This window comes from Balaenoptera acutorostrata, chromosome 11, assembly GCF_949987535.1.
Source record: "Balaenoptera acutorostrata chromosome 11, mBalAcu1.1, whole genome shotgun sequence".
NCBI classification, from domain to species: domain Eukaryota; kingdom Metazoa; phylum Chordata; class Mammalia; order Artiodactyla; family Balaenopteridae; genus Balaenoptera; species Balaenoptera acutorostrata.
This window is the reverse complement of record NC_080074.1, coordinates 94,483,503-94,496,109: the sequence shown is the minus strand read 5'-3', so window position 1 is coordinate 94,496,109 and position 12,607 is coordinate 94,483,503. Positions and strand designations below refer to the sequence as shown.

General features: G+C 38.4%; 1 protein-coding gene across 3 annotated transcripts in view; it reads left to right on the top strand.

Moving 5' to 3' along the window:
• Positions 1-12,607, top strand: part of PTPRO (protein tyrosine phosphatase receptor type O) — a 235,418-nt gene that overhangs the window by 170,733 nt on the left and 52,078 nt on the right. For all 3 annotated transcript variants that reach the window (XM_057557630.1, XM_057557629.1, XM_057557628.1), the window contains exon 13: positions 11,075-11,214. In XM_057557630.1, the coding sequence (XP_057413613.1) occupies positions 11,075-11,214 (140 nt within the window). The remainder of the gene's footprint in view (positions 1-11,074; positions 11,215-12,607) is intronic.

Below are 12,607 nucleotides of genomic sequence, written 5' to 3'. Positions count from 1 at the left end.
CATTACTTTATTTAACAAATATATGCTGAGAAACTTCTAAGCACTGCTCAGATGCCAGACTTCTTATCATAATAAACCCAAAAAGTTACGTTCATTTTCTGTTCACAAGGAGCTTATGATCTAGTGAACGGAGAGATGGTCATAAATGCTTTTCAGAGCATTAAAATAGGGTATATGATGCAGATGGCTTTGGAGTGAAAGCTTTCTCTGAGGAAGCAACGAGAAGAGATCTGAATAACAAGAAAGGATCATCCATAAAAAGGTTGGGGAAGAGCACATAGGCAGAAAGAACCAGGAGAAGTCAGATTATATGGGACTTGCAAGGCATGGGGTTGAGATTTTATTTTGATATTGCACATTTGAAGCCATTTAGAGAATTTAACATAAATAATCTGACTTATATTTAAAATAAGCCTTCCAGTTGCTCAAGGGAGAAAGGATTTGGGGGTCAACAATAAAGGTAGGGAGAACAATTAAGGGATTATTTGTCATTAGCCTTAAAAACAGCATTCTAATTAAAATAAGTGCTGTGGGAAATGATGGTAACTTTGACCAAAATAGTAGTAATGGAGATGGAGAAAACTGGGCAGAATTCAGGAGCTGTTTTGGAGGTTGTGTCCCCAGAAATTTCTGATGGGGTGAAACAGGAAATGAGAGAAAGAGAAATTAAGAATGTCTCCTAGGCTTTGCTCTTGAGCAACTAGGGTGGTGAGTGGTACAATTTACTGAGATTGAAAGGACTAGAAAAACTAGAAGAGGAGGAAACTGGAGGAAAGCTGAGAGTCAAGGATTCTTCCTCAGACATAAAAAATCAAAAGGACATCCAAGTGCAGTTGTCAAGTAGAGACTATTGATATATGTGTCTGGAGATCAGGGGAGAATTCTAGGCTGGAAACATAAATTTAGGGGTGTCTGGATAAGATCATCAAGCACTAAGTAGAAACAGAGGAAAGGAGCCCTGGGTCTAGCCAAGAAGAACCACTCTAGCATTTAGAGACTGAGCAGAGGAAGAGGAGTTAGCAAGAGAGACATGGAAGGAACAGCCAATAAAGTCAGAGAAAGGCGAAAAACAGAATGTGTACACCATGACTGTCAAAGGTCTGCTTTATCCTGACCACCAACCTGCTCAGGCAGGTTCAAGATAAGGACTCAGATAACTTTAGTTCTGGGAGGGATTTGGAGATAATTTAGTGCAATGTCCTCATTTGGGCAAGCTGAAACCTAGAGAAATCTGTTGAGCCTGGATCTAGAAACAGTACTTTTTAATCCATCTGCTGGCTTATGTCTTCCTGGATTTGGGGTGTATTTTTTTTTCTAAAAACTTCATTTTTTATGAACGCATTTAACAGAGCAGGAAGGAGCCTCACACCCATTCCTGTGGCTTTCTGTTCCTGTTTGGGAATTTGAACATTGTGAAATTGGCTTGATTTCCTTCATCTCAACCATGAAAGTTTTTATATAGATGAGAAATCTTTAAAACATAATTTGACTATAGACACAGATGTTAGGAATTGGGGGGATATTAGAATCTGCTCTCTTCTCCTCTCTCTCGCTCTCTCTCTCTCTCTCTCATGCACACTCACACATCAAATTTTAGTAGCTTACAAATAATTATATCCACTTTGATGAAATGTAATTTCTGACTATATAAAAGCCCAGCCATTACAAGGTACTGCCCTTCCTGGTCTCCCTGTCAGTTGAGAAAATTTGTTTAATTCTTATGTTGAAATCATTGCGTGTACAATTTTGGGAAATAGTTACTTGGATATATGCATTTCTCATTTTTGGTAAGAATTGAGTTAAGTGTTGTGAGTCATGGCAAACTGAAGTCTAAAGTACCTCTCCCTAGCCACCCATCCCTTTCCTTGAATCCTCTCCCAGTAAGTGACTAACTTGTTATTCCCCTTACCCACCACCAAAACAAACGAACAAAAATGAGTTCAATAAGAAGGTGAATAAATTTGTGTCAGTGTAGCACAGAGAGAGGAAAGGAAGATGAACGAGTGAATGGATTGAAGAGAGGGAGGAAATGATAAAGTAAAGAAAGTGTGTATATCCTTTATTTATATATATTTATATTTAACTTAATTTATATATATATATATATATATAAACACACTTTACGCAGATATGCTATTAATTTGGGTGATAATATGACTGTGATGGCTGGCAAAAATATGCCAAGTAGAACATATATACACCACCAGTCAATTAGAAAGAAGATAATAAAATAACCAAGGTACTATAGTTTTTAAAAATTAACTTATCCTATCAGTCAACAAATCTTTATTTAACATTTATTATGTGCTTCCCACTAATCTATGTGCTGAGGATACACAAATGAACAAAGCTGACAGAAATTTCTATCCTCCTTCTAGTGGAGAAAAAGAGACAATAAGCGTAAATATAAGGATGTCAAATGGTGATAAGTGTTATGGAGAAAAATGAAGCAGGAAGAGTTCTGTGGTGCAGGTGGGGACGCAGTTTTTGTAGGGATGGGGATAGAGTAAGCGTCACTGTGAAGGTGCTATTTCAGCCAAATCCTGAGGGAGCTGCGGACCCCAAGCAGGTAACTGGGAGGAGAGTCTGTAGGCAGAAGGAACCACAGATGCAAAGTTCAAGAAGCAACACTGCGCTTGGAAAGTTCAAGGAAAAGTTGAGAAGGCAGCGTCACTGACGTGGAATAGAGACAAAGAAGAGTAACTCAGAAGGCAGAAAGGTAGCAAGGGAACAAATCGTGCAGGGTTTAACCAGAAGGAGATGATGTTCCCCTGGATGGTTCAAACAGAGGAGTAACATGACCTGACCAGTTCCAGGGATCACATGGGTGAGGGTAAAAGCAGGAGACCAGTTAGATAAGATGACCACTCATCCCAGTTGCTTCAGATACCAGTTTAGATCTGTTATGGATCAGGTAAAAGTTAGTCATCTTCTTTAGCAATCCCTTTCCTCCCCAAAAGGATTCCAACTGGACACTTTTGATAACTTACATGACCACCTTCCTCCTTAGGGTTAGGAGGCTATAGCGTCTATCCAGATACAACATTATACTTGCTTCCACCAGGGTGATGAAAAGTGATCAGATTCAAAATTTATTTTGAAGGTGGGGCTGAGAGAATCTACTGATAGATTTAGGTGTTGTCTATGAATGAATGAAAGAGGTCTAGGGAAATGACAAGTTCTGGGGTCTCAGGAACTGGAAGGACAAAGGTGCAATTTATTGAGTTGAGGAAGATTATGGGAGAGGCAGGTTTGGGGGGAAAGATCAGAAGTTCGGTTTGGGATGTGTCAACATTTGAAGGTGCCTATTAAACAATAAAGAACAGTTACTGAGTAGGCAGTTGGAGAAAGGAGCTTGGGTTCTGGGGAGACTTCAGCACTGGAAATATAAATATGAGGGTAGACAGAAAACAGACTTGATGAGGTTATCAGGGAACAAGTAATGAAAAAAGAATGCTACCCAAGAACTAAGCCCTAGGCACCCCAACTTTTAAAAGTGGAAGTGGTGAGGGAAAACCAACAAAGGAGCCTGAGAAAAAGTGGCCAGTGAAGTAAGAAGAAGCACATAAAATGTGATGTCCTAAGAGCCAAGCAAAGAAAGTACTTGAGTGAATAGACAGTGATCAACATGTCAAGCTTGTTGATAAGTTAGACGACAAATGAGAATTGATCACTGATCTTAGCAACCCAGAAGTCATTGGTGATTTGCAGAGAAGGCATTTGGGAGGAGTGATGAATGAGGAAAAAAAGATAACAAAAGCAGAAAAACTGAAGACAGCTGGAATTAAACTTTTGTGGAGGTAAGATACTGTAAAAAGGCGAAAAAATGGGCAGTAGCTGAGGATAAAAGGATCCAAGTTTGTATTTTGTTTTTGTTTTGTTTTAAGTGAGTGGAAACAGTTTGTCATTGAGCTAAGCAGAATGATTCAACAGAGCAGGGGAAATTGATGATGCAGGATAGTTAGAGGGGAGATTTGTTGGGGTGAGATTTGTTGGGGTGAGAAGTGAGATTTGTTGGTCCTTAAATGGGCCAAAGGAGATGGGACCAAGGGTGCCACTGGAGGGGGTGGCCTTAGGGTGGGTGGATCTGTAGTAAGACGATAAATGACAGAGTTTATGGGCATTAAGGGGGTGTATGAGTAGGAGGGATTGATGGTGGAAGCTTGTGAAAGTTCTCATCTATTGACCTCTTATAAACACATGCAATTTCCTTAGGTCTGCAGAGAATCGTAACTGCTGTGCTACTATTCTTATACATTCCTGATGGCCAGCAGCCCCATGCAAGCATTTTTTTCTGGGTTAGGCTGCCAGGCATGTCACTGTTCCATGGCTCCATTCCTGGGTCCAAGACTAACCAATACCCGTCCTCAATATATGTCTCACCCATTTCTCATTGCAGTGGTTTTCTGAGTGTCACTTCAATTTGCCAACTGCCCACGGCCATGCCACACAATTTCAGCACTTCCCTAAAATCATTTCTCCTGCCCACCGTAAAGTGACTTGCATGTTTTGCTTGTTGCCCTTCAATATATTTAAAGAATCTGGATGTTGGACTAATATGGCAATGCTCATGATGTCTGCTTCTGATTTAAATAAGCAAGCAAGTGCCCACTCTGGAAAAGTTGGTCTTCTGGGCAAAGGAACTTTCCAGAAGACCTCATCGTCCCCAGTTATATGGAAATTAATGGAAAATCCTCATACATTTAGGGAGGAAGCTGGGTGCAGGAAGGGGACCCTTACCTAGAGGTACTTGCCTTCACAGTCAAATTGTGTCACCTTAGAAAGATGACCCAGGCCCTCTGAATTTCAGCTGCCTCTTCTACAAAATGAGGGTCTGGACTAAATGATCTTTAATGTTCCTTCCAGTTTTAGGATTTAGTTCATAACTGAGTTCAGAGTAAAGGCAACAAGCCTGATGATACAGTAAGAGTAACTACATTTTTCTAAGAATTGTGCAATATCTAAGTCCTAACTAATAAAAACGCCAAGCAAAAACACATATTCCTGGAACCAACAAAGGAGGAAGTCAGATATTTTGTTTTAAACTAAGTTAAAAGAGAGATTTCTCTGAAAAATTCTACTAATCTTTAGAAATTACTTGAGCTGATAATACCATAACTTACCCAATGATTCACAGAAAAGGATATTACACTTGCTATCATTAAGCTATAAAGAATTTATTTAAAAAAAAATGTAATGGAAATGACAGGTATTTCTAACTCCTAAGAAATTTCTATGTTCTGTATATGAAAGGGGCCTAATTATAATTTACTGCTAAGTATTTGCCTGAATATTTTTATATTCCCCAATGTTATTTTAAATGTTCTAATTACTTATTAAGTGTACAGAGGAAAAGAATCTCCCAAAGTCAGTAAGAGAGTAGGCCTAATAAACTTCAGATCTAACAAAGGTGACTGCGGTTTAATATACATTTTCCTCTTCTTAATTTCATGGCATATCAATCTTAACTCACCCTTAGGGTTTTTGTTATTTTTTTTCTTTTCAAAGAGTGCTCTCTTCTGCAGATGTTGTTTTTGACCAAGTTGAAGGTAATTTAGGCAGCTTACACTGCTTAAGTCACAGATGTTTTCTTTGGCCAAGTTGAATATACGTTCTGTGGCTTGAGATGAGGAAAATAAAAATCGATTTAAAAGACTTACTCTAATACAGATGTTAAAGACCAGCTTTTGTGTATGAAGAGGATACTAACAAATTGTTGTCGGTCAGGCTGAGGAATAAAAATAGATTTTGCCATGTCACTCATTTTTACAATGTTTTTCTGTTGAATTCTCCTTATCATCAATGTCACACATTTGTAAAACGACTCACCAAGTTTAAAGGTATGAAATACAAATGGAATAAAACCAGTAAGCTTTTATGGATTTAACCTTAGCCTCATTAACATAATTCTATCACCAGCTAAACTAATGGGTCACATTAAAATAAGAAACAATGTAATAACTGTCAGAGAAAGATGGATTTTAGGCAATAAATACATTCCGTTCTGCTCCAAGGCTGAATATTACACCTGACTCCCTTTGGAATTCCCAGGGAAAGGAAGAGCTTTGCTGCCAGAGCAGAGAATGTGAATCAAATACTCGCTCATACTTCACCCAGTGTCACCTTCACTCCCGGGAGATCCTGGGCAACACCGTGAGCCTCTCATAGTCCTTCCTAAATTAAATGGTAGAGATAGCGTTACAGCTTTCCATTCAGTCCATGTTCTATGCATAGTACTTGATTTTCTTATAAAATTAGGTTGGATCCCCGATGCAAATAGGAGCGGCACTGAGGGGTAGAGAAGAGAAGGAAAGAGAGGACCAACTAGTTGAGTATAACACTTGCAATGATTAGCATATTTAAAGGCAAACAACCCTGTATCTATACCCCATTTTGTAAAAATAGTATGTCTCTCTCCTTTCTTCATATCCATAGGTTCTCATATCAAATATTATGGATTCTGAAATTATTTTAAACGAAAGGACATCTGACATTATGGAGCAGGGGGAATTTTGAAGAAATTTAAAATGTCATTTAGGGAGATGATAGAAAATGATAACCAGAAGCTGTTCTGTAACTAATATGTACATGACTCTTTATATTATATAAAGTGTTTTGTATACATTAAATTAAGGCTCATTTACTCTTAACAAAATTTAAAAAGGCTTCATGTCTCTCTCCTTTATGAACTAGATGGAATTTGATATTTTGAGCAGGAAGAGACCATATTAGTTTGCTAGGGCTGCCAAAACAAAACACCACAGGCCGTGGGGCTTAAACAGCAGAAGTGTATTTCCTCACAGTTCTGGAGGCTAGAAGTCCAAGATCAAGGTGTTGGCAGGTGTGGTTTCTTCTGAGGCCTCTCTCCTTGGCTTGCAGATGGCCACCTTCTAGCTGTGTCCTCACGTGGTCCTTTCTCTGTACCCATTCATTCTTGGTGCCTCTTTGAATGCTTAAATATCCTCTTCTTACAAGGACACAAGCCAGATTGGATTAGGGCCCACCCTAATAGCTTCGTTTTAACATAATCACCTCTTGAAAGGCCCTACCTCCAATCACAGTCACATTCTGAGGTGCTGAGGTTTAGGGCTTCCACATATGCATTTTAGGGAACACAATTCAGGCCATAACAGAGACACAGACCACTCAAGAGGCTTTTTGTGTGTCAATGTATTCCCCACCATATGAAATTGTCTAAACAATATTTAGCCACTCACCACTTTTAGTCTTGTTTCTAAGGATGGGGAACATGAACCTCAAAGCCATCCTAAGCTATGAGGCTGAGCTGACCTTGCCTTCTCATGAGAAGAGATAGACAGCAGAAGGGGGACCCCCCTGACCAGTTTCTGCCAAGAATTTCCAGACTTCTCTACCAAACAGGAAGAAATGTTCTAACCCAGTACTATACAATTCAAATACGGTGAGAGCCACAAATGTAATTTTAAATTTTCTAGTAGTTGCATTACAAAATAGTAGAAAGAAATAGGTGAAGTTGAGTTTAATATACTTTATTTAACCCAGTAAATCCAAAGTAGTATCTTTCCAACGTGTAATCAATGTAAAGAAATATTAATGAGATATTTTTATTCTTTCTTCATACTAAAGTCTTTGAAATCTAATCTGTATTTTACTCATGCAGCACCTCTCAATTCAGACTAGCCACATTTCAAGCGTTCAGTAGCCTCATGTGGTTAGTAGCTACTGTGTTGCACAATATAATTCTAATATTTTAATACATTCCCTGGGGTAGATGTTGTCTTGAGTAGTGAAATTTAATTATAAGCCCCTCCCAATCTAATTACACCTCCACTTATGAAATATTGTGATAACTTTATTTTCTTTGGAATAGCAGTGTGGAAATTCTCCCTAATATATCTAGGAAAATATACCTATCAAAAGATCATAAGTCTTCAAGCAGGTGATTTGTGAATGTTACTCATTAACAACTGAATGAGTTGTGAGTCTGCATTCACAATGCAGAACTGAAATGCATTATGTCTTTCAGAAAAGAATGCAGAGATAATGGGTAGAGTGATCTTGGAATAATCTATTGCCTCATATACCACCTGAGGGAAAAAAAATGTTACATGGCTTGTTTGAGGTCCCAGATCCTTTGGAGATTTTCCTGAGGATCTACTTCTCACCTAGGTCCACATTCTCAGCCAGACTCAAAGAAACCCCTACTCCAGTATCTAAATCATATTTCTTGGGCCACTGAGAAAACTTATAATTCACAACAGTCCTTGACTCTGCCACTGAGAGCTGATGACTTTTTACAAATATAATCACTATAAAAAGGCAGAGAATATCAAAACTCAATGCCTGTCTGGTCTTACCTGATGCTTGAATCCTAACGTCTCTGTTTAATGAATCTTGACTTATGTTTTAAGTCTGTCAATAGATAACATTTATTGAGTCCCTACACTTGGCTAGTTCAAAATAAAGATGAAATAATTTATAACACATGGCCGCCATTCTTAAAGAATCTAATAGGACCCAGTGGAATCAGGACTTCACTCACATAGGTCGCACAGGAAATAGTTAAGGGCAATAGCAGGTCAGAGAAGGGATAGAGCATCAAGAGACAGTCATCAGATAAGGCTTCAAGGAGGAGGTAAGACTTTTTCTTTAAGATGATCAGAAGAGAAGAAAGAGTACACTGAGGGGAAATACATGAGTTGAGATAGAGTAATACCTGTGTGATGGTCAGTGGGAAGACTGGCTTTACGGGGCAGCATGTCTGTGCGGGAGAGATGGTGGCGATGAGTAGCAAGTGGCCAGTGTACGTAGAATCTTTAACACTTGGCATATTTGGATTTGACACCATAGACATTGATCACAATAGATCATTGCACCGATAGGATCTAACAGGAGCAAAGTGGTGTTTTAAGACCTTTTAAACCATCACTGGCAAAACGAAGAAAGAATCAAGTAAGAGGCAGGGAAAGGGAATAAGGGGCTGTTGTAATGAATGCTAAGTGTGATGGCAAAAGCCTGGATGTGCAATATAATAAAAGGAATAAATAAAAGGAAGAGATGAAAAGAAATATTAAAAAATAATGCGATCTGAGACTGAGAAGCAAGAGGAGAGCCTCAAAATTGTCAGCTTAGACAATTGAAATAATGATGTTGCTCAGGACAGAATCAGGGGTAGGTGGAAAGCAGAACCAATTTGAGGAAAGGCAAGGACTCCACATTCCATTTTAACCTTATGGAGTTGAGGTTAACAGTGAGATACTTGGGTAAGAACAGATGATAGGTGATGGGAAATCAATACATAAAAAGTTGGATCCAGAGATTAGGATCTGGGCAATGTTCATATCAGATAACTAAACTGATTTTATCTACCCATCAGGAAAAAATATATAGATGTCCTAGGGATTCTAATCATAGTCCGAGAAACTCACGCCGAGGAGCAATTCCACAGTGTGTATCTTTTAAAGAGACATAGCCCAGACTCAGCCTAAGAGATCATCTATCTCTGCCTCAGACAACCTCACGCTTGCTTCCAAAGATCCAAGTTCTGCAGGAGTCAGAATCACTGGAGGACTTAGTCTCTGACTCATAATGCTATTAGCAGTGACAATTATGAAGGATGTAAGAAGTGGAAGTAGACTTCTGTGTTTCATCAACAGTCTTCATCATAGGGCAAGTGAGACGATACAATGTCTAGAGGAATGAACAGTTCATTGCAAATGAGAAAGAGGTCCTGACATCTATTGTGAGTTATACTTGCCCAAGACCAACTCATTTATTTCCTCCGTCAACTCTTGTGCCCAAATTTGTCAGGTTTCCTCTGGAAAGGAAAATGCTTCTTTTTCAGTTGGACACAAATTTAGGTTACTGCAATAGATCACGTCAAGAATGATTCTGACAAACTTCTTGGTTCTGGACATGTGATGATATTCCAGAAAGAAGGTCCAGACCTTCCCCCACAAACACATAACACTTGTCAAAAGAGTGAAATGGCTTCTAGGGCTTTTTTGCTAAACACCAGGAGCTGTAGGACAGACTTGGGAATGTGAGGCAGATAATGAAAAGAAATCCAAGTAACAAGCAAACAGTGTGGAGAGCTGTCTGTCAGGGACATGCTGATGGGCAGAGTATGCTATTATGTGAACCTGACAGCAAGATGTTTGTCCAAACAAGCAATGTCAAGGAGATCTGACAGCAGGTAAGAGGGACCCTGGCTTAAGAACTTGGATTCAGGCATAGCACTTTGTGTACTGGAGGAACTTGAGGGAAGGGCAATGCCTAAAGGACACGGGTGCAAGGAGGGGACCAGGAGAGATTCAGCAACTGCGAACAAGACAGCAGACAGCCTCCTAGAACTGGGGAACAGACAGGCATTGGTATCAAGCCTACAAGTCCAGTGACTCAGTTACTGGAAAGGCATATGAAAGGGCACAGATAGAATGGTTTACTTAACTAATGGATTAATTTATTGATCAAAATTAAATGTCTAAAAGAATAAGATAAAGAAATCAGTCCTCTAACATTTTATCAACCATCCGGTCCTCTTCCATCAATCCTCTTCCTTAAAAAATCATATTATCTCTTTAGCTTTACCCCTCTTAATTTTGACTAAATTTTCAAGAAGCCATTCCTCTGGCTAAATTATTCCAAACAGTCTCCCGAGAAAGGAAGGCAGGTTTTTGGCTCAGCACCAGACTGAATCTCCCCATAAGAAGGGAGCACACCACTTTCATTTTTCTCCGTCTTTTCAGTACAGATTTTTGTTTCTCACCCAGAAAATTTGGTATCATATGGGCAGTGCTAACTCCAGTGTAGATGACACAAAAACTATTAATAGATTATGTCTATAATAAAGCTGAAGTAGAAAACAGAAGTGTTCCAAAAAGAGAAGTATAAAATGAAAGATGCAAAATATCCTGCCTTGCAAGTTAGATGACCATCTTTGTAAAAGGATATATTTCGAAAGCAATATACACTCTTTATGGTGCTCTTAACTACCTATATTTGGAATTTTTTGCCTATTTTTTTCTGCTGATTAATGAAGGAAGGAAGAATATTTTAGATTAAATTAATTTTTTTTTAACTTATCTTTGCTCAGAGCCAGCTCCTCCAAAATCACTCTTTGCAGTGAATAAAACCCAGACCTCGGTGACTTTGCTGTGGGTGGAAGAGGGAGTAGCTGATTTCTTCGAAGTCTTCTGTCAACAAGTTGGCTCCAGTCAGGAAATAAAACTCCAGGTACTGTATGCTCGGATTTTCCTTTTCTGAGTTAATGTTGATTAAGGCTCATTATCCGAGCAAAGTGAAAATCTTCTCTTTCTTTGAATGATTTAAAATGAAAATTTTCATGTGCACTTCTGGTTTTCAGTGATAGAAATTTAAAATTATTCTTACAGCAAGCCCAAAATGTGTCATAACCAACTTGCCAGATCACAAAGTTTATTTCCATCTTTGTATTTATCTTTTTTTTTAACATCTTTATTGGAGTATAATTGCTTTACAATGATGTGTTAATTTCTGCTGTATAACAAAGTGAATCAGCTATACATATACATATATCCCCATATCTCCTCCCTCTTGCATTTGTCCCCAGTTCTTTGCCACTCCAGGTCATATTGAGGTTATATTGAGGCATTTTCCTATTGACCATTAAACTGATGGAAGGGATAACGAAACTGCCATATAAAATATAATTTAACAAATATGAACTAATTGCCACTTATGAGAAAGGCATTGTATGGGACACAAATCATAGAATCAATACTTGCCTTCAAAAAATGTTTTTCATTTAATTGTGGATATTTCACTCGAGTAGAAATAATTAAAATAAAATATAAGTGCCAGAAGAGAGATCCATACTACCAAGAGAATTTAAAAGAAGTTAGTAAGGAGGACAATTTTGTTTGGGAAAATGAACGCTGAGAGAGCTGATCGTTAAAGCTTTAGAATCACAAATAGCAGATATGATGAATAGTGAGTTTTTCACAAGGTTAAATTGAATGGAAGGAGAGAAATGGACCTGGGTGGGTAACGAAACCACAAGAAAAAACTATTTTACAGCCAGACGTGGAAGGAAAAGGGCAAATTTGTGAGGGATGTCACAAAATACAGTGCAAAGACTAATACTATGAACATGAATAATTGATGTTTTTAAATAATGCAGTTCATGAGATTGAAAAGAAAAAAGGATTTCTGGGAGTACGAATCTTTTCATATGAGTGTTAAGATAATTTGCTTTGATTTCTTTCCCCTTTTGATAGTCTGTTCTACAAATGTACCTCTTTTTGATCTGTACTGAACAGCTGAATCTTTTTTCTATCCTAAGAATCCTTTTGGAAAATAGCTACTCTGCCAGTAGTGAATTTTCTTCTCTGCAACTACAGTAATGTCTCCCTTTAAGAAAACAATGGTTACTACAACTGGGTCCTGTTAGCAAAAATGTTTCCTTAGAATCATTCTTTTATGGGATCGTGAAAGAGATGGGAGTGGGAAATCCTTGCTCATGGCTCTCACCTCTTTAGGCAGAGTTGTTTTCAGATCCTTGTTTTGAAAAACACTATTATGCTGCCTCATCTTTTTATACTGTGCTGTTGTACTTATCAGTGTCTGGCCATTGGCCCACCAAATTAAC